Here is a 21433-nt window from a genome sequence, read left to right on the forward strand (position 1 = left end):
CTCTGAAGGATGACAGACAAGCAAAGGCATGGTTAGCTGATTCAAGATTGTCGATTAATTGAATTAATAATCATTTATTGTTTAGTTTGTTAATTGGAAAACCAACAATTTTAATACACACACACACACACACACACACACACACACCAGTTCCACTCTACACCCGGTAATGATATACATAAATGGAATATAAATCTTGTACAAGACAATAGAGTGCAACTACTACCAGCAGTTCCACTAAATATCACTACTAGTTCCACTCTACAACATTGGATTAGCAATAATTCTAATTTATTTACAAAGTTCTTGATATAGATGTTCCTAATTGTTTGCAAGCATTGTATTTTGAAGGGTAAATGGGAAAAAGGATTATATTCATCTTCAGGTGGAAATCAATTATCACATTGGTACTAGTAATAACTTGTACTGACATGTAACAGTATGGCTAATGCGGATGTGGGCTGATTGCATTGTATAGTTACAGGACAAATAGAGTCATAAAAAAAATACAAAAATAGCAATTCAAAGGATTGGAAACTCAGAAGTTTACCTATAGTTGGCAAAAAAAAACTGAGAAGTTTTCGTAACTAAACCGAGTTCACAGATCAGTTGGTCGGATCTAGACCAAATAATGCCACACTTTGGTTAGACTAGCCAACTGCAATCTCACCATCCCAGAATTCTTCAGTAGTTTTGTATGACCACTACTAGAAAAAGGACTATGGAAACCAGTTGGAAAGAGCCTTACAAACCGGTTTTTCAACTGGTTCCCCGAAAACAAGACCCTTGAGTTTTGTTTCCTTTAAGGAACGACTACGACAGGTGACTTGGACTCCACACACTTGAGTTTTGTTGCCAAGCAATGCAAACTCCAAGTGTGGGGGAGGTACATGATTATCCCAAGTAAGTTCTTTTCTTACCAATTCTTATCATGCTTTGGAAATAGTGTTAGCTCTTGCACCTTGCTCTATAAAAAAGTCTTGCTTTCGACATTAATCAAAGCCCTTCCGGGAGGTCGCCCGAGGATCACCAGGTTCATGCTCATGCTTATCTCTCTTCGAATAAAGTTCAATCGTGCTTTATGCATCCTTTTTCTATCCTTGTATGCTCTATGTTTGAATGTGTGTCTGGAAACTCATTCGTAGGCATTTTAAATTAAGCATGGTGCTTAGGTTAAAATGTCCTCTTCAGTCAACCTAGACTTAGTGTCAAGTTTGATTGATGTTCTTAGAGTCAATACCTTTATAGATATTGGTTGTATATGTGGACTAACCCCTGCAGGGCAATCAAATCCAAATGGGTGAGTCATTGAGCTTAATTCAAATGAAGAGGTAAGTCGAGGCATTGGATTCATGTTGATGCAACATCAATTCAGCCTTGCTTGAGTAAGTTTCATGGTCAGAGTAAATTTAGTTCGAATAAATTTTAGGACTCCCTGGTTCTTAAAGCCGACAGAGCCATTATTTTCTTTCCACCATTTTGTTTGAATACAACACTAGTTACAAGCACAAGTGTGGGGGAGATCTCTCAATATCATCATTACCATACACATTCGGGATCTCCCACATGGGTATCGCACTACATCGTCTGCACTAACATGACACGGGACAAGGCAAGGACACTGGAATCAGCCGGCTACACGGTGGTTTGGCTGAATCACCCCCATCTTCTTCAAGAGCTATAGTATGTGCACTCTCCTCTCAATTCTCCCTAATTCATGAGTTTGAATGAATTTAATTCCGAACCACTAAAATCAAACTAAAAAATGGAATGGATCAGTGTGTTCCTCTTGCTCCACATATTTCCTATGGTTGGCTTGCATATGTTTTGTTCCATGCTTATCATCTTGATGCATACGTAGTAGTTGATGTTTGAGATATGGTTTGATGATATGATCTTCGCTCTTACTACTCAAGTGCTTGGGAAATTTATTTAAAAATTTGGAAAACCCTTTGCAAAGCTCCTCTTTGATTTGCCAAAGTCCTACCAGAGCCATATGATGTTATAACATGAAAACTCTACACACATATGCTGATTGTCTTAGCATTGAGCTCTGTCGAATTGTTGTGACCCTCATGAGAAGTATTTTCATGCTTTCATGATCAAGATTCACGTGCACACCATATACCCCTTGCTATGCTTCTAAAAGAAGTTAGCACTGTACCATCCATCCATCCCATAAAATGCTCCACAATATGTATTGGTCTCTCTCTCTAGTTTTTATTACAAAAAAAGGACATGGGCTATCTCTATAAAAAGAAAAAAAAGAGAGGAAAGATGACATGCCAAAGAAGCATGACCCATAGTGAGCAAGAGAGAAAAGGTGGCATGCCAAAGAAGCAAGACCCACAGTGAGCGAGATAGAAAAGATGGCGTGCCAAAGAAGCACGACCCAAAAAAAAAGAGATAGCCATGTCCTCAAAAAAAATAGAGAGAGAAAGATCATACACAAAGGAGTTTCCATCTTATCCACACATTCATACACGTGCACATCTTGATCTGACTGTGTGATTTGTTTTTCTCTTTGGATCCGGTTTTTGACTTTGCAATAAATGTGATACAAGTATGCCTTATCTTTCATACCCTACCCTGAGCTCCACATATAGCCATCATTAGTAGTAGGGTGAAGGAAAGGCAAGTCAGATGATGTGGTAAGGACATATACACATTGAGCGATCTGAGAGAATCAAATGAGGAGCTAAGGAAAATTTTATTTTGAAAACTTAATGAAAAACCCCAAGCTACATGACATGAGGAGTAGAAGTGATTTGATTCAAGACCATTCCATGCATCAACTACCCAAGATGGTATGATAGACACTTCAAAGTTCACAAGTGCAAGGTATGGTTTGGAATATCACTTATGCTTGCTTCACACCTTCGGAAGTTATGTTCTACCTTAGTCTTTTCTCCTTTACTCGAGGACAAGCAAAGACTAAGTGTGGGGGAGTTGTTGACGGCTCTTAAGTACCAATTTTAGACCGTCAAATCCTGCAAAATGCGTAAAAGAGAAACACCAATGTAGTGGTAGGGGTTTATTACTAACCATTTTCACAAGTGTTGGTAAATATTTGTATGCAGGTTAAACAAGGGAGAAAACACACCTTGAGAGCATGAGGACACATCATAAATCCAAGGTGACACCTTGTCAGCGAATGAGGCGCATTCACGAGGATCCATGGGCCCACCAAAGCAAGCAAACCGTCTTAAGAAGGGCCTCACCCATAACCGACCTTAGGACCTTCCTAGCAGCTTCTAGACCAAAGGGGGGCCCGTTTGGCCACCTTTTTTGGTCGGATGACCACTATGGTTGCTCGACCTATGGTCGACGCATCTCGTGCCCATCTTCTACGTGTTGGCTCCTTGTGACATCCCAAAGGCGGTTCTAATAGGCTCGGGGTGAAATCACTGACTTAAGAAGTGCTAGGTGGCACAAGGAGAAGAGTTGAAGTCTTGGAGGAAGTCCACTCTCCCAAGGCACCTCCCTTTGTCACCCTCTATAAATACTAGGTGGGGGCTCATATTTGAGACACACAACACCAGCCAAGAGAGCTCCACTCCAAAGGCAAGCCTTCTCTAGCTTGTGCATAGAATAGGGGAGAGGGTAAAGGTACTCAGGAGGGGCGCCAGTCTTCGGCGCTCTTCTCCAAATTGTACCTCTACGAAAGTGAGAGAGTAGTTCGGGTGATATGCGGGGGTGTCGACATTCTTCTCTCAGCTTGTACCTCTACGGATGCTGCTACATTCTTCTAGTTTTAGTAAGTATTCGTGATTCCTATCTCTAGTATTTTATTTGGTATAGTAGATGCTAGTAGTGCTTGTAATCGAGTGAGATCAGTTCTCTTACTCACAGGTTCACCGCTCTGTATTCTTATAGAGTGCTATAGTTTGCTACGGGGTACCATACGTAGTTAGACTGCAATAGTAATCAATAGTGTAGACGTGGTGTCTAGGCTAGGGTTATCCTTCATTTGCCTTATATCCCACGGTTTGTTAGAGGTAGGCCGTAGGTGGTGACAGCCCTATTGGTCCTTCGTAATCCTCCACTTTCGGATATAGCGTAGAGCTGTTGGCCGGAGTCGTCTGCGTAAGCTGGTGCCCAAAGCGAACATTGTGCCCGAGATATGGACCTTTAATCTCAGCTATAGTGCTATCTTATTAATCCTCTTTACAATTTCCACCTATCTTGGTGTGTCCTTGGACCGACTAGATTAGGAGTTAGTGCACACATGTTCCCTATGGATTCGATAACTCTTGGAATACTCTGTGGTGAAAACTACAACAATATTCGTGTGCTTACAGATTTATTCGTGACGCTAAAATACCCAACACGTGGACGTCAATGTCAATGTCGTGGCATGGTTGCGGTCATCACCGTGCGCCTGCCCGAGTGCCTTACCAAACTTTCGCTGTTCATTACCGTGTGGTTCTAAGGTTGGTGCGCGGGCATTCATCAGCATTGCGCTGGTACGCGGGTAATTGCAATTGCATAGGACCAAGCTGAATCACTCTTGCTCCTGAATTATTGTTGTTCCTTACATACGCATTTGTGCTTCTTCAGGACGGAACCCTTGCCCTCGCCTGGCATAGAAACGTTGGTCGAGGAGGTTGGGCTGGGCCAATTGATTTTTTTCATGATCAGGGTGCGGTTGTGGCCCAACATGTGCATTATTGCTCAATGTTGAATGGGCCATTGATACTTTTGGCCCGACATAATGATGAGATGGCTGGTAGAGGGGGTAGGTTGGGCTCGGCCCTTCTCTATGGCCTGCCTGGAAATGTATATTTTTGTGAGAGAAATGAGGACAAGGTTTCTTAAAGACAGTTCAACCAACTTAAAGTTGCATATATAACTCATAGATATTTTTTGACATTTTTGAGAAAAAAATTAGGACTAAGTGTCTCTAGCCTACTAACGACTGAGAACATCGAAATAAAAAAACAACTGAGAACATCTCTCAACAGTAAGAGAAAAAGTGAGTAAAAAGAAAATAGATGCTAAGGCACTGGTGATGGATGACATGGCACAAAATCGTTCAAACAACCTTTGAAACTGACAAAAAAAATATTTGAAACTGTCCAAGGATGGAAAACAAATGATTCTGAGTTTGGAACTATAAATCGGACTTGGGCAATATTTAGAAAGTAAATAAAAAAGATTGATTAAAAAATCTGAGTGATGCTTTTTCTGAGTGATGCTTAAAATCTGGAGTTTTAATTTTTATAAAATAAAACAAGAAAGGCAAGTTCCTCAATGATGATAAAATTTCTACCAAAGCCACATACAGTTCTACATTGAAAACCATATATATGTTGCTTGCTATTTCATTGAGTGTTGTCAAATTGTATCACCCTAGTGAGAATCTTTTCATACTCATGTGATCAAGATCATGTACACGTCCACCTCCACTTGCGAAATTTCTACACTGGGAATTAGCATCATTCACCATCCACTAATAAATGCTCCTTGTGTTGACAATCTCTTTCCAGAATAAATACCCTGGAATTATCCATGTCCTGGTTAGCCCAAGAAAAAGAGAAAAGAAGGCATGCCAAGAAGCATGACGAAATAGAGATGGTGGGGCTGCCATGATCTAAGAAAAAGGGAGAATAAAGGAGAGAGTGAGTCATTGCAATCAGGAGTAAGTTATACGACCATTCATTTCACACATGCACATCTTGATCACGATTGTATGATTTGTTTCTCTATGGATTCACTTTTGATTTTACAACATGTGAAATGCAAGTATGCCTAGTTCTTTTATTCGACATTGAGCTCCACAAATGCCTTATTTTTAGTAGGAAAAGAAAAGAGGCAAAGATTGCCCTGGTAAGGAATTATACACATTGAGCGATTTAAGAGAATCATTCGAGAAACTTAGCCTTTTTTTTTCAAAAACCTTTCAAGAAAAACCTCCAAATGGATTGCTGACCTAGGAATAAGTAAGTGTGGCTCTGTGCACTGTTCTAACTTTCAACAGCTCAAGACAAAGAGATGACTAAAAGCCTCATGGATGAGTACGGAGTAAGGCAAAGGTACGTAGGCCAACTTATTCGAATTTTTAGATGGACTACTTTCTTACAGAATATGACATGACAGATAAGTACGACTCAGAGTGATTTTCTGATCAACAATCTGATTTGTCCTACTTTGCTCGGGACGAGCAAAGGACAGCTTGGGGGATCTTGTTGACGCTTGCTGGAGACAATTTTCAACGTCAATTTGATCAGAAAATCTTGAGAGTTTGCATTTCTTTCATGCATATTTATCTAAAATAATGCCAAAACCCACTATGCCCTTAGGAAATATGCAATGTTAGAATATGAACTAAAATTCATGTTGCAAGCACCCTATGATCCAAAGGGAAATTATTCGACCAATCAGAACACAGCACATGCCATTCAAAGGATCAAATGGGCTCACATGCAGCAGAAACTTACCAAGACAGAAGGCCACTCACCTGAATTGGGCCTTAGGGCCCATAGGGCAGCCCGACAGCCGAAGCTAGGGGTGGTTGGGGCCCACATGGGGTCGGCCGACCATATGGTCGGCCGACCGGCCCATGTTGCCATTGACCTTGCCTCTTGGCGTGAAACTTCCCTACGACTTCCTTAAGTCGGTTCTAGGTGCTTTCCCTGCTGCAACTCAGTCGAGATCCCCCCATTTGCACCCTCTATAAATATGAGAGGGGGTAGGATTAAGGACACACCACAAGTGCTAGGCTAGTGGAGTTTAGGCTGAAAGTAGTAGTCTTCGGGTACCCGAGGTTGCTCCGAAGTATAGGTATGAGTTCATCTCTAGTTCTCCTTTGTAATACTCGGTCGTTTGTAATAGACTTATCTTATAGTTATTTATATTTGAATGATCTATCTCCCACGGTGTCAGAAATAGATTTCATAATTAGCTTGCTTTGTTACTATATGTTTTGCATGATTAGACAATTAGCTTTATTACACTGGTACCCGTTCCAATATTCGAATGTTTGATCTAGTATGATATCTGTCCATCTGTTGGCGCTCCTTAAGTACCCATTTTGTTATACAATTAGGAGAGGTTTTGGTAAATTATTCGGGATGATTCATGTACTAACCTGCCACTTGGCACCCGAACTTGACCGTTTTCGATTTTGTCCTGAATTTTGGAGCATGTTGTATTTTGGCAGGAAATTGGACATTTTCGTAGATGTTTCGACGAGACCCATGATCACGCAATAACACGAAGGAAGATGAAGGCCAAAGCCCAAGCAAAGGACCAAAGGCCATGACGACTAGAAGCCCGTTCATGCACATCCACCCTCCAATGAAGCCCAAAGGACAAAGCCCACAAGATGAGATCGAGATACTTCGGGGCTAAGCAAAGCAAATAGAGATTTAAGGAAGGATTCTCCGTCCTATCCTTTCCCTCGAAGAAATCTCGAAGATAACGACGTCCAACGGGGTGCAATCGTGAAAGATATAAACTCCAGAAGACTCCAGAAGACTTGGGGAGAAAGGAGGATGCAAGGCGGCGAGAACATGGGCCAGGCCGACCAGCCTGGGCCCATTGAGCCGGCCGGCCCAGGCCCTTTTCAGGGAGTCTCGGCCTCCCCTTCGACCTAGGGTTTCCTGAGGCTATTTAAAGACCCCTCCCCTAGGCTCACGCAGAGAGCATTCGGGGAGACGACGTCAAGGAGCAGAATTGAGTTAGACACAAGAGAAAGGCGACATCGGAGGCCTCATCGTCCCTCGGCGCCGCTGCAAGTTGGAGGACAGCAAGGGATCCATCCCTTGCCAGAGATTTCGTCACCATGATCGACTACGCTTCGCCTAGCTTCATGGGGTAAAGTCCTCGTTTGTTCATGGGGTTGTAAGGAGATCTTGAGTTGTAATTGCCGAATCCTTTATGAGATTGATATATCACGATTCTTGTTGATGATGCTTTGATGCTTAATAGTTCGCGACTTGGCTTTGGGTTTGCTTTGCTTTGCTCTTGCATGGTTTACTTAGATTACATCAACTATCATGTTCTTGTTGATTCATTACCGATTATCCTCGTGTAGTGATAGTATGCGGGAGGGAAATGTTTTGATCTTGGAACACACCTTTAGTAGATTAGATCCGTTCTTCGTTGCTTGGCGATTACATCTCTAGTGATCCTAGACCCTATGGACAAATGCTCTTCATATCTTGTGCACACACCTATCATTGCTCACTAATCTAGATTTTATTAGATTGGTTAGATTAGATCGATTTCACACTCAAACACTCAATATAGATCTTTTACCAACGTCATTAGTACTTAGTTAAGCATAGTAATACACTTATTCCGTGGATTGATAAACCTTGGGGGAATACTCTAAGGGAAAAGCTACACGATCCGTGCACTTGCGGTACGTAATTTGGCGCTCTAAGGAGCGTCAACACCATCCGATGGGTGGGGGCTCCACGCGGAATACTAGAGTATCGCATATTAATGTAGACATGGTGTCTGGGTTAATCAAGTGTTGATGTCGTCCTTTCCCACGCTTTGTAGACGTAGCCTGCAGGTGGTGATAGCCCTGCTTTGTGCCATCATAATCCTACATGTTCGATTAAGGGGTAGGAGGTACATAAAATACTGTGATGACTCATTCAGATTTATCTGCCAGTCATGAGCGCGGTAGTACTAGGTTGACTAAGGTTAGGATAATCATAAGTGTAAAGTACTCAGTAATCTGTATAATTAACTTAAGTACATTAGAACCCGAGTTGCTAACTTCTTCCTATATCCCTGCTTTTATCTTTTATTTGAGCTGAGCATGAACTTGTGTGTCACACTACCTCTGTCCAGTATTTATCTTGCCTCTTTTTGTGCAATTGAATATTCTATTGAAATTGGTTTATTAACCTGACTACACAACTTAGCCGCTGTCTTCTCTGTGAAAATATAAATGACACCCCGAAATACTCTCGGGTAGAGTACTACAGCGGTATTCCGTGCTCTTGTGAAACGATCCATGATTCATGAATAACCTTGTATCTAGAGATGATGTTACAAAATACCAACACTGCCTCGGCCAGAACGATTACTGACTGACCCCGACAGAGTTCGAGGACTAGGCGAATCAATCAAATCAATTTAGCGTAACCATTTGATGATGGAAATAGGGTCAATTGATTTTTTTTCATGATCGGGTGTGGTTGTGGCCCGGTGTATGCGTTATTGCTCAATGTTGAATGGGAGATTACTGCTTCGGGACCGGCATTATGATGAGATGGCTGGTAGAGGGGGCAGGTTCGGCTCGACCCTTCTCTGTGGCCTGCCTGGAAATGTATATTTTTGTGAGGGAAATGAGGACACATGTTTCTTTGAGACAGTTCAACCAACTTAACGTTGCATATATAACTCATAGAATGTTTTTGTTACTTTTGAGAATAAATTTAGGACTAAGTGTAATGCTCTAGCCTACCAACGACTTAGAATATCGAAATTAAAAAACGACCGAGAACATCTCTCAACAGTGGCTCCATTTGGTTTCTTCCCTAAAATGTCTAGAAGGTACTTTAACCACTAATTAGGGGTATTAAATAAAGCAAATTTACAAAATCAACTTCAGAACCCATGCGTTAGGAACCCTGATAAATCCAATGAGGGTTTTGATGCATGATTAGAGGACATTTACTGTAGCATCACTGCAGCCAATCATTTATTAATTTTCATCATTAGATTCGTCGCGAAAAGTTACACCTATTCGTGAAGTGGTTTTGTAAATAAACTTTATTTAGTACTCCATGTGTGCAAGATTCTTTTTCTAGAAATTTTTAGGAAACCAAACACGACCGGTAAGAGAAAAAGAGAGTAAAAGAAAAATAGATGCTAAGGCACCGTTTATGGATGATATGGCATAAAATAGGTCAAAACAGCCTTTGAAACTGATAAAAAAATATTTGAAACTGTCCAAATATGGAAAACAAATTATTTTGAGTTTGGAACTATAAATCGAACTTGGGCAATATATAGAAAGTAAATAAAAAATATTAATTAAAAAGAACATAAACAAAAACATAAGTACTCGTCAGAAAATAAATAAAAATTAGGCAAAGCGGCTTATCCAAAAATTTGTACCCCCATTCCATAATATCTCTGACCCTCCCCGTCGTCTCGCTGAAACTGGGGCCAGCATCTCTGAAACCCTAACCGAGTAAACCCCACAGTTAGAACTCCCAAAACCCTTCCCCGACCCTTCCCGCCGCCGCCACGCCGACGACCACCACCTCAAGTCCTCAACGCCGTCCGCCGCCGCAGCCATGGACGCCGACCCCTCGCGCCAGGTGCGTGTGCGCTTCGTCACCAAGCTGCCGCCCCCACTGCGGGCGCCGCCCGCCACCATTGCCGTCCCCGCTGACCTCTCCCGCATGGGCCTCTCCGAGATCGTCAACAGCCTCCTCGCCGCCGGTGAGCACCCCACAGCTGAATCCCAGCCATCCATACAGCCGTACGAGCCACGGATTCCTAACCCTTCACTCGCTCCCGATGTGCAGCCGAACCGGACCACAAGGCGCAGCCCTTCGACTTCCTCGTGGACGGCGAGCTCGTGCGGCTGCCGCTCCAGCAGTTCCTCCTCGCCAAGGGCATCTCGGCGGTACGATTTTTTTTTTGCTTTACGCTTGTTTTTTCTCCCGGAGGAGTTGCTGTGCAGGATGTGGTTGTAAATTGTGTGAGGATTGGGTGAATGTTTTGCAGGAGAGGGTGCTTGACCTCGAGTATGTGAAAGTCGTGGCACCAAGGAAGCAGGAGGAACCCTGCCCCCATGATGACTGGGTTAGCGCGGTTGATGGATCAAACCCGAGGTATGGTTTATGCCTTGTCGTGTCTGTGCAACCTGACATCTGTGGAAATAACTTATCTGGATTGGAATGCCTTTTTCCCCTGTTATTCGTCATAACATGTGAATTGCCTGGATGACCAGGATTTAATTCTGAATTTGATCGATGTGCCTTAGTTTGGTAGGATATTAATAGGTGCAGAAACTTGATTGTTTAGTTCAGCTGGTTTCTGAAAAGAATCAGATGACTTTGCTCATGCAAATACCTCTCTGGATACTTATTTTGAGTTTTTGACTATGCTGGCATTGGTGCACTTCAGCTAAATTTTGCTGCACACAGCATGCTGTTCCTGTTTTGCTGCTCCTTCTTCCACCTACTTCGGTAGTGCTGACACAACTAGGAGTACAACTGGAATAAAAATCACAGGATGTCCATGTACCCTATTGAGAGATTATCTCCCTTTCTACATACAAAATTCATTTGTCTCCTTTATCACCCATCTTTAATCATAGTGACCAATCACCAATTAACATAGACATTGGTTTGTAAAATGCAGCACACACCAGATAAGCTAGGGGGACATTAAGGAGATGTATCTAGGGGTAATAATCAAATAGAACACGTGTCCACCTTTATAATATCAAATCAGAGGAAGCTATATGCAGTGATGAATTTCATAATTTCTGTTGTTAAAATGAACATTTTGCATCTTGAATATTTATTTTAAGTTTTACTTTCACATGTTTTCTATTACTACTAAACTCTTTTTGTTTGGCAGTTTCATATTAACAGGATGCTACGATGGTCTTGCAAGGTATGTATAGCTCAAAAAACAATCTTTTATTTAACTCTGGTAGATTTGTTGCAAGAATGTGGAATTGTTGCATACCTTACCCTTCCGATTTTTACATAGATTATGGAAAGATGCAGTAGTATGTACACAAATTTTGGAGGGACACAGTGATGCAATTACTTCTACCAGATTCATCAATAAAGGTCAGCATGCTTGAAATAACAAATTTTTGCTCATTATGTTACAAAAGGCATCTGTTCGAAAACTATTTCTGCTTCATTGTCGCATTTTCATATTATTTTATAAGTGATCGGCATGAATCATGTTATTGCAGGCGTTGAAACTGATGGCAGTCTTCATGTAGTGACTGGCTCAAAGGATAGGTCATTGCGGCTGTACAAGGTAAAGAAGCTACTTTTTTTATCTTTTAACCCAAAATCTTGCTTTATCCATTATAATATATTTCTTATATGTTTCATTATGGCTTGGACTCCTGAAGTGTGATCCATCGGTCAGTGTGGACTACCCAAAGCGGGTTGGGGCTTACAAAATTCTTCGTGGGCACACATCATCAGTTCAAAGTATCGCTGTAGACCCTTCAAGTGATCTGGTAATTAATCACTCAATCTGGTCTTTCACATCAATGTTTATTGCTATTTTTACTTACTGTGACCACGTTTCCTTCTGACCTCTTATTTCGGTACCTAGCTCTGTTCTGGTTCCTGGGATAGCACCATCAAGCTGTGGGCAATTGAAGGATCCGAAGAAGACGGTGATGTTGTTTCATTGAAGAAGAGAAGGATGAATTCTGACTCATCTGAACCTGAAGAGTCTCAGTTAGAGGTATTAGCTACATTCTACTCTGAATTCATGGACCTTCGAGTGAGTCAGGAAGTTATGTATTTTCATCACCTTATTTGATATTTACTGATTTGCCCTTGAGGTGCTGACCTGTAAAGTATATGGATACTCAGCTACGTACAAAACAATGATTTCTGTTCATGGTCTACCCTAAGCTTGTCCTTTCCATAATGCTGTTTTACGATTAGATGAATTCGTTCCAGTCATTGGGTTTGGGTCGGCTAATGGTTTTCAAAACCTCTGTATCTAGTTAATGTACATCAGCTGCCATGATTTTGTGAGAGAGAAGGATGTCACTTTATGTTGGTAGGGTTTTTTCCTTTCCAGTCATGAATTCATGATATGCCCCGCTCATCTCACAGTTTGGATCCTGTTGTAATCCAGGGTTTAGCCACTATAACATTTCTGGGACATACACAATGTGTTACTGCTGTTACCTGGCCTGAGCAACAAACGATATATTCAGCATCTTGGGATCATTCTGTTCGGCAGTGGGATGTCCAAACAGTGAAAGAAACATGGAATATGGTATGTACAATTTCTTTATATTCCAAATTATGTACTTAACTCCATGTAATTGGTTTTCATAAGCGACTCCTGATGATTTTCCTTCACTTAAATTGATCTATGTATTGCGGAGGGGGTGTATGGACAGTGTTTTTATTTTTTCCACTAGCACAACAGTTAGAAGAAAACTATTTGCGTATGCAAATTCACTGGCATCTCCACTTTTAGTGATGATTTTTCTCCTGAGTTTGTCCGAAAAATGGAAGTCTCCACTTAGTTCTTGATTTCTATATGTTGCAAATTCATATTATAACTATCGTGTTCTGTTTCATAACGAAATCTGTCTTATTTAACTTTTACACCTGAACCTTTTCACAGTTTTGTGGGAAGGCCTTGAATTGCTTGGACTGTGGCGGTGAGGGTTCTTCATTGATTGCTGCTGGAGGCTCTGACCCTGTCCTGAGGGTATGGGACCCTCGCAAACCTGGTAAACATATTATAACTGCAATTATTAGTTATCTTTCTTGGACCATATTCTAACTACCTGATGTGTTTGCCCCCTTCAAAACAGGAACATTAGCTCCTGTGTTTCAGTTCTCCTCTCACTCAAGCTGGATCACTGCCTGTAAATGGCATCCAAGCTCCTGGTTCCATCTGGTATCATCTTCATTTGATGGGAAAGTCATGTTGTGGGATCTAAGAACAGCAGTAGGATTCTGATAATCTCGTTATTTACATCATTTACTCCTTAAATTGTTGCATGGAATTGTTGCTAATGATATTGCTCCTATTGTAGTGGCCACTGGCTTCCGTGGACTCGCACAAAGATAAGGTATTCTTTTGTGCGGTGTTTTCTCTCTCTCCATATTTCAGGGAATGGGGAAAAGAATGAGTTGCTTAGCTAACTTTGGCTGTTACAGGTTTTATGTGCCGATTGGTGGAAAGGTGATAGTGTGATCAGTGGTGGAGCTGATTCCAAGCTATGTATAGCATCTGGTATTGACATTGTGTGAAGGTTTTTTGTCATGCTTCTTGAGTCCATGCTATTGAGGTTCAGGCTTTTCTTAAGCAATATTGTTTTAAATGGTTCATTTTATTTCTTTCCTGCTACTTATGCTTTGCTCTTGTGAAACCATTTAGGTGCAATGTGAAACAATCTATGGTCGACAAGCCATACCTAAAAACCAAACAATGTCAATTATGGTTGGGAACATATGCAACCCTTCAGTCAGATCAAGATCCAGGACAGGGCTTGGCATTTGTGTATGCACTTATGCATAAGAACCTTTTATTTTTTAGGCTGGCTGGCTGATGACTAGTCCTCTCTCGGACACAAAAGCCTCTCTAGCCTCACGGGATGCAGTTTCCTTTTATAACCCAAATTATTAAAGGTGATTATAAAACCTCTAGAGTATAATCTCATTCCGAGTGATTGTTATCAGGATGCTGTCTTCATTCCGAGTGTTGACAATGAGAATTTGTTTTCTTCATCATTATTCAAATCCATACTTTGATGGTGCATATAAGTTGTTCTAACCATCGTCAGAAAAATGCATCTCCACAAATTGTTTATTTTTGCTAAAATTTCATTATTTATACACCCAAAATTAATTCCATATGTATATGCTCTGCTTGAAGAAACAGTGAGCCGAGGATCATCAACCAATGATTATTACTGGGGCAAAACCAAAACCGACAGCATCATTAACGATAGATGACTTAGTCGACATCATCATTAACGATAGATGACTTAGGTGTCATTGTGGAAATCACACATGGTGTAGACGGAGGTAGAAGAAAAATATCGAGTGTGGGTGGCACAAATAATACTCGAGCACACTATAGCAATCCCTAAATAAAAATGAAGGGTGGTTCCATCAGTGAGGAAAAGCTGGGTGGTCTTCTTCCTCTTCGACCGGTCACTACTTACCCTTGGCTTGATTCTCCAATCCGAATTCATTATCAGTAGCAAAAATTGGCAGATTGGCAGCATTGGGGTCTGGGGGTGGCCGTCATACAGGCAGATGGAGAGAGGTGTGGCTTGGAGCACGCAAGCATGGAATCCTAGCCTGTACATCGTTAGTTCAGCCCATACTCGTGCACGCTGCCACGCAGCATGTGACGATGCGAGAGTATGCATCCGACTGGACGCGGTAAAGACACAGCTCTGCTGCATCGATTGTCGCCTATGCCAGGGCAGCAGGAAAATGGCAGTCAAGGAGGACCCTCGCGGTGGCCAGCGCGCCGGCTCAGCAGCCTTCTTGCGGTCCAGTTTCTCATCAGCTCATATTCTAGCATTACTGTATGTTGTATGATATTCTTAAGTTATCCAAACCTTTGTTTTTACAGGTGGTGAATTTTGTGGAGCATTAGCGTACTATGGAGTTGGGACAATACCTTACCAAGATGCAGCAGCAAAGCAACGTTGTTGCAGCGAGCAATATTGCTTCCTGGCAAGGCACCTGCTATCTTAGTCCCCTTCTTGGAGCATTCTTGGCAGATTCATATTGGGGAAGACATCGAACAATCGTGATTTCTCTGACAACTTTACATTTGTAAGTGTAGGCATTTCCCCATAATCTTGCAATTCATATGTCCTTCCTTTTTCTTTAAAACAGCATCATGCTTGGGTAAATTGGGTTTCATTGTGAGTTAAGATGTTCAATTTGCCAGCACCTATGTTCTTTTGAATTCAATTTTGAGCTGGACACATGATTTCCTATTTTTGTATGCAGGGAATAATTTTACTGACACTTTCTGCAATTGCTCCAGCAAACATTCATCAGTTGTGATTTCCCTTCAACATGCCTTGCCTTTTCTGGGCCTATTCTTGACTGCTCTGGGCTTAGGTGGCATCTGGCTATGTGTTCCCACATTTGGAGCTGATCAATTTGATGATACCGATGGGGCAGAGAAGGTGTAGAAGGAGATCTACTACAACTGGTACTACTTTGCCGTCAATGGTGGTTCCTTCTTCGCAAGCACGGTGCTAGTGTGGGTTCAGGACAACTGTGGTTGGGGATTGGGTTTCGGGATACTCCTATTCTTGGAGCATTCTTGGCAGATTCATACTGGGGCAAACATCGAACTATTGTGATTTGCCAGATGACCTTTACCATTGTAAGTGTGCGCACCTCTCCGTAATCTCACTACTCTCTGCTCCACATATTCAAACTCAAATTTTATTTTCAAGTGTGTGATTACGAGCGCTTGCATGTCTGAACTTCTGTTTGTAGGGAATGGTTCTGCTTACACTTTCAGCAGTCCTTCCAGCAAGCATGCACACAATGATGATCCCGGCCCACCTCAGGAACTTTTGCCTTCACTGGGCCTGTTCTTGACTGCTCTAGGCTTAGGTGGAATGTGGCCATGTGTCCCCACATTTGGAGCTGGCCAGTTTAATGACACAGATGCGACAGAGAAGGTGCAGAAGGAGCTATATTACAACTGGTACTTCTTCGTCGTCAATGGCGGTTTCTTCATTGCAAGCACATTCCTTGTGTGGGTTCAGGACAACTGTGGATGGGGATGGGGCTTTGGGATTCCTACGCTGTTCTCAGCGACCGGTATTGCTGGGTTTCTTGCATGTATGAAATTTTACAGGTACCAGAAATCGGGAGGAAGCGCCATCACTAGGATTTGCCAGGTTGTGGTTGCAGCCACTCGCAAGATCAATGTGGATGTGCCAGATGATAGCTCACTTCTGTATGAAATGCCGGGTAAGGAGTCAGCAATAGTAGGGAGCAGGAAACTGATGCATACTGATGGACTAAGGTCTGGCGTTCAGAGTTCCTGAAACGCAATCTTCTCTCCATTCAGTAATTTTTTTATCTACATTCAGTTACAGGTTTAATGTCTCTATAAATTTTCTGTTTTCTATTCTAATAAATTAATAATTTTCATATTTAGGTTCTTTGATCGAGCTGCCACTATCACTGCCTCTGACGAAACATCTAGTAATATACCTAGTCCATGGAAGCTTTGCGCAGTGACACAAGTGGAGGAGTTGAAGATCTTGGCAAGAATGTTGCCTGTCCTACTAGCTGGCATAATTTTCAACACTGCTGCTGACGGATTCTTACCTCTGTTCATCGAGCAAGGACACGATGGTTTATCCATTTCTCCCGCCACTCTGACGACCTTCAATTGTCTCTGCATCCTCATCTTTGCTCCATCTTACAATAAATTTCTCGTACCCGTTCTAAGTAGGATCACTGGCATGAAGAGAGGGCTGTCTGAACTCCAACGAATTGGTGTCAGTATGGTTTTCGCTATGCTTTCGCTTGGTTGCAGCAGCACTAGTTGAGATGGTGCGCCTTGACATCGCGAAGAAGGGAGGCCTAATGAACCATAATTCTGTAGTCCCTATGGATATTCTGTGGCAGGGACCACAATACTTTTTCATAGGTGTAGCAGAAGTATTCACCGTGGTCGGTTTCATCGAATTTGCGTACGAGCAGTCTCCTGATGCAATGAGAAGCTTGTGTCAGGCTTGCTCTCTCATCATGATCACGCTGAGAAATTTGCAAACATTGGTCTTTGCAGTTTTACCATTGGACCCACATTTCATAGGCACAGATGATCCCACAGTGTCATTCACTGAGAGTGGTAAATTTACGAGTGGTCAATGTTTGCAGTCTTAATATTGTAATTTTTTCGATCACGCTTGGGAGCTACCTAGTCTCTATCATGTTGAAATTCATCAATTCATTGACAGGGGAAAGATGGAGCCATGGCTGGATCTCGGAGAACCTCAATGAAGGGCATCTGGATCAATTCTTCTGGTTGATGGCAGGAATGCAGCTGCTGAATGTGCTTTGTATTTGCGTATAGTGCCTCGAGGTACAAGCGCAAACTAGCCAATTAAGTTTCTTATCGTACTTTGAGCTTAGGATTGCTTATGGGTCTATGTAAGTTTTGTGTTCCATGCTATGAGAGCTCAAAATTTTTCAGTCTTTCTGTAATTTTTGTGGAAAGGACTGAAAGATTTTGGTTACTATTACCACCTTAAAAATATTATAGTCTAGTATATCTGTCGGCAACCAAGGGATGGACCTAGCTAGCATTCTGGTTTTGTAATGGAATTGGGCCTCTTTTCTTGTAGCTGCAATGGCCCAGCTAATAGCAGGCTGCCATTCACATTTGGGTTTGGGCCATCCCTGAAATACACATGTATTTCAGTGTTCAGAGTGATAGTATTATTAAAAAATGTGTTCTGATGCTCATGTAAATCTTTAGATATTTTGCAACTATATATTTTATCTTAGGTACAGGTCCATGAACAAATCTAGTGCGTGCACCTACGCTGACAGTATTTCTATGATTAATATTTAGTCCAAAAATTTTACTTCAATTTTTGAATTAAATTTGTAGTTGAAGTTTGACTTAATGTTTATAGCTGGGAAAATCTGACAGCCATCTGAAAGACATGAATTATAATTTTTTAGTTCAAAACATAGTATAAGAAAGAGGCTAGCTATCAAGTCTGTAATAGCTCAAAACTCAGCTAAACAGTTATGATCAGTTCACTAATTTGAAAAGATATCTTTGCTGTTTTTTTACCTTTTATTGTGGAAACCATGAGTTGCAAAACGCAAACCAACTTGTCCAAACTCCGAATGCTGTCAAAAGGAACCAATTTTCATTTTTTTTTGACAGTCATCTTAATTGTAATATTTGGACTTAAAGCTTGCTTGCTTGGACTCAAAAATTTGCCCAGCCAAAATTTGCCACATCAAAATATGGGAGGTCAAAATATAGCATGCCAAATTTATTTGTCAAAACCTAGGTAAGAATAGCAATTGGATAGGTGTCAATTTTACAACCAAAGTTTTGTACGTGGATTGCTCTCATACCAAAATACAAACTTGGTATGCAAATATTATAGAATACAACCAAACAAGTGTTAAAATCGAGCGGATCGAGCCATCCCACTTCGACGCTATCCCGCACCGTGAGGCGGGAGAATAGCTCAGGCGCAGTGGGGCGATGGTTTACACGCCGACAAAACTAGCGCGGATAGAACTCCGGCTATAGATCAAGATCCAGCGCGGTGGAACGGGGCCAGAGGGTCTCTGCGGCGGTAGCGTGGTCGACCGGGGGCGTGTTGTCTCCACGATGACTAGAGGCGGACAAGGGGCGGCAGGCTGTTATGTGCCTGGACGGATTTGAGGAGGAAGAAGAAGAATCAGGGTTGGGATTAGAAGAAGCTTGATGGAGTTCGCGCCGTGGATGCGCTCAGAGGTCTGCTTCCTTTAGAATGGATAGAGATAACAGTTCAGAGATTCTACACGTCTCTCTCCATTACACAGGGTACGGGATTTATAATCCCCATCGCTACATTACTGCTGGACGCCAGGTAAGCATCACGGTTGTGCTGAGTTGGATGTATGCTTGGTCATGACATTCTCTCCCCTTGGAAAGCAGCTTGTCCCCAAGCTGAAGCCTTCGGAAATCGACGGCGCAAATCGGCTTCATCGTCCCAAGAAAGAAGTCGAGAAGCAGAATTCCACTGAACACGAACTCGAGCAGAGGTAGCACCACCCACACCCTTGAAGGCGCGTTCCACAATAGCCACTGGCGACACCAAATCATCAGGATCAGTGCAGACGGTTGATAGATGAGTACTAACCTCAACTTTTGGGGGAACATGACGTTTCAACTGAGACACATGCACCACATGATGGATTTGAGCATGGTCAGGCAACTGAAGACGATATGCCACTACACCAATGCGCTGTAGAATTGGAAAAGGCCCATAGTAGCGGAAGGCAAGTTTCTGATTACTTCTGGGAGCCACTGAAGATTGAATATGAGGTTGCAGCTTGAGATAGACTAAATCACCAACAACATACTCTTTTTCAGTACGATGAGAGTCAGCCTGGTGCTTCATCCATTGCTGAGCACGTAGTAACTGCTGCTGGATAAGATTGGTAAGCAGATTCCTGTTCTGAAGCCAGTCGGCAAGATCAGAAACAACACAGTCCTGAGGATCAACCAGGCCTAGATGGCGAGGTGGGTGACCGTACATAATCTCAAATGGAGTGTGACCCAAAGCAGTATGGAATGCCGTATTGTACCAATATTCAGCCAAGGGAAGCCATTTGTACCACTGAATGGGGCAAGAATGCACAGTGCACCGAAGAAATGCTTCCAAACATTGATTAAGACGCTCGGTTTGGCCATCTGTCTGGAGATGATAGGAGGAACTCATAAGCAGCTTAGTATCACTAAGTTTAAATAATTCTTGCCATAAGGAACTTGTAAAAATACAGTATCTGTCAGAAATCATAGCCTCAGGTAACCCATGCAACTTGTAAACATGTGTAAAGTATAACTGAGCCACTGACAGAGCAGTATGAGGATGGGCTAATGGAATTAAATGACCATACTTAGAAAATTTATCAATAATGACTAGAATGACAGAGCACCCATGAGACTTGGGTAAACCTTCAATGAAGTCTAGGCTCACCACTTTCCAAGCTCTATCAGGGACAGGGAGAGGCTGCAAAAGACCAGCTAATTTGGAGTGCTCCACTTTAGCCTGTTGATAGATTTGACAAGCTTGAACAAACTTTGTGACTGATTGCTTCAGTTTTGGCCAGGCAAATAGTGCCTTAATCCTCTGATAAGTAGCCTGAATGCCAGAGTGTCCTCCAATGCCACTGGCATGTAAAGCATGCAAAATATGAGATTGGGCCAAAGAATTGTGACCCACCCATACTCTCCCTTTGTACTTGATAATGCCATTGCGCAAACTGAACCCTTTGTCATTAGTTGGGGATATACTGAGCTCAACCAGAAGTTGCTGGGCTTCAGGGTCATCAGCATAGCCTTCCGGAAGGTGGCTCATCCAGGATGGTGTACAAGCTGAAATAGTATGCAGCTCTGAAACATTTGAGGCTGGACATCGTGATAATGCATCTGCAGCAGCATTGGTACTGCCTTGCTTATACTGAATTTTAAATTGCAAATCAATAAGTTTGAGGAGAGCTTTTTGTTGGAGTTTAGTAGTGGCTTTTTGATCAGTGAGAAACAACAAACTGCGGTGATCAGTTCGGATAATGAACTCTTGACTCATCAAGTAAGGTCTCCACTTGTCTACTGCAAGAAGAACAGCCATACATTCCTTTTCATAAGTAGAGAGAGCAGTATTTCGGGCACAAAGTGGCTGAGTCAGATAGGAAATGGGGTGACCCTCCTGCATAAGAACAGCTCCAATCCCTAAATCACTGGCATCAGTTTCCACAACAAATGGCTTGGAGAAATCTGGAATTGCCAAAACAGGAGCAGATAGCAGAGCAGACTTAAGTAACTGAAAGTCTTGTTGAACCTGAGAAGTCCACTGAAATGGCACTCCTTTCTTGAGCAGGTGAGTTAGTGGTTTACTAATGAGACCATAATGTTTAATGAATCGTCTATAATAACCAGTCAACCCCAAGAAGCCTCTTAACTGCTTGACATTGGTAGGTGTAGGCCATCGACTCAC

At 42.2% G+C, this 21433-nt stretch overlaps 1 protein-coding gene and 1 pseudogene across 2 annotated transcripts; both read left to right on the top strand.

The window, feature by feature from the left end:
* Positions 1–10129: 10129 nt before the first annotated feature.
* LOC120691341 (ribosome biogenesis protein WDR12 homolog) lies at positions 10130–14466 on the top strand. Of its 2 annotated transcripts, none has more exons than XM_039974381.1 (14): positions 10130–10413; positions 10500–10600; positions 10702–10808; positions 11563–11598; positions 11698–11780; positions 11912–11979; positions 12077–12187; positions 12286–12420; positions 12823–12966; positions 13324–13432; positions 13517–13653; positions 13742–13777; positions 13866–13996; positions 14086–14466. In XM_039974381.1, exons 1-13 carry the CDS (start codon positions 10266–10268, stop codon positions 13956–13958), a joined length of 1308 nt encoding a protein of 435 aa, XP_039830315.1. In that variant the 5' UTR covers positions 10130–10265; the 3' UTR covers positions 13959–13996; positions 14086–14466. The 2 variants fall into 2 exon arrangements, with proteins under 2 accessions (XP_039830315.1, XP_039830316.1); XM_039974382.1 differs by having other exon boundaries at positions 10131–10413; positions 13866–13941.
* A 1718-nt stretch (positions 14467–16184) lies between these two features.
* Positions 16185–17941, top strand: LOC120691342 (annotated as a pseudogene).
* The last annotated feature ends 3492 nt before the right edge of the window (positions 17942–21433 follow it).

Source organism: Panicum virgatum, chromosome 9N, assembly GCF_016808335.1.
Source record: "Panicum virgatum strain AP13 chromosome 9N, P.virgatum_v5, whole genome shotgun sequence".
Lineage (NCBI taxonomy): Eukaryota > Viridiplantae > Streptophyta > Magnoliopsida > Poales > Poaceae > Panicum > Panicum virgatum.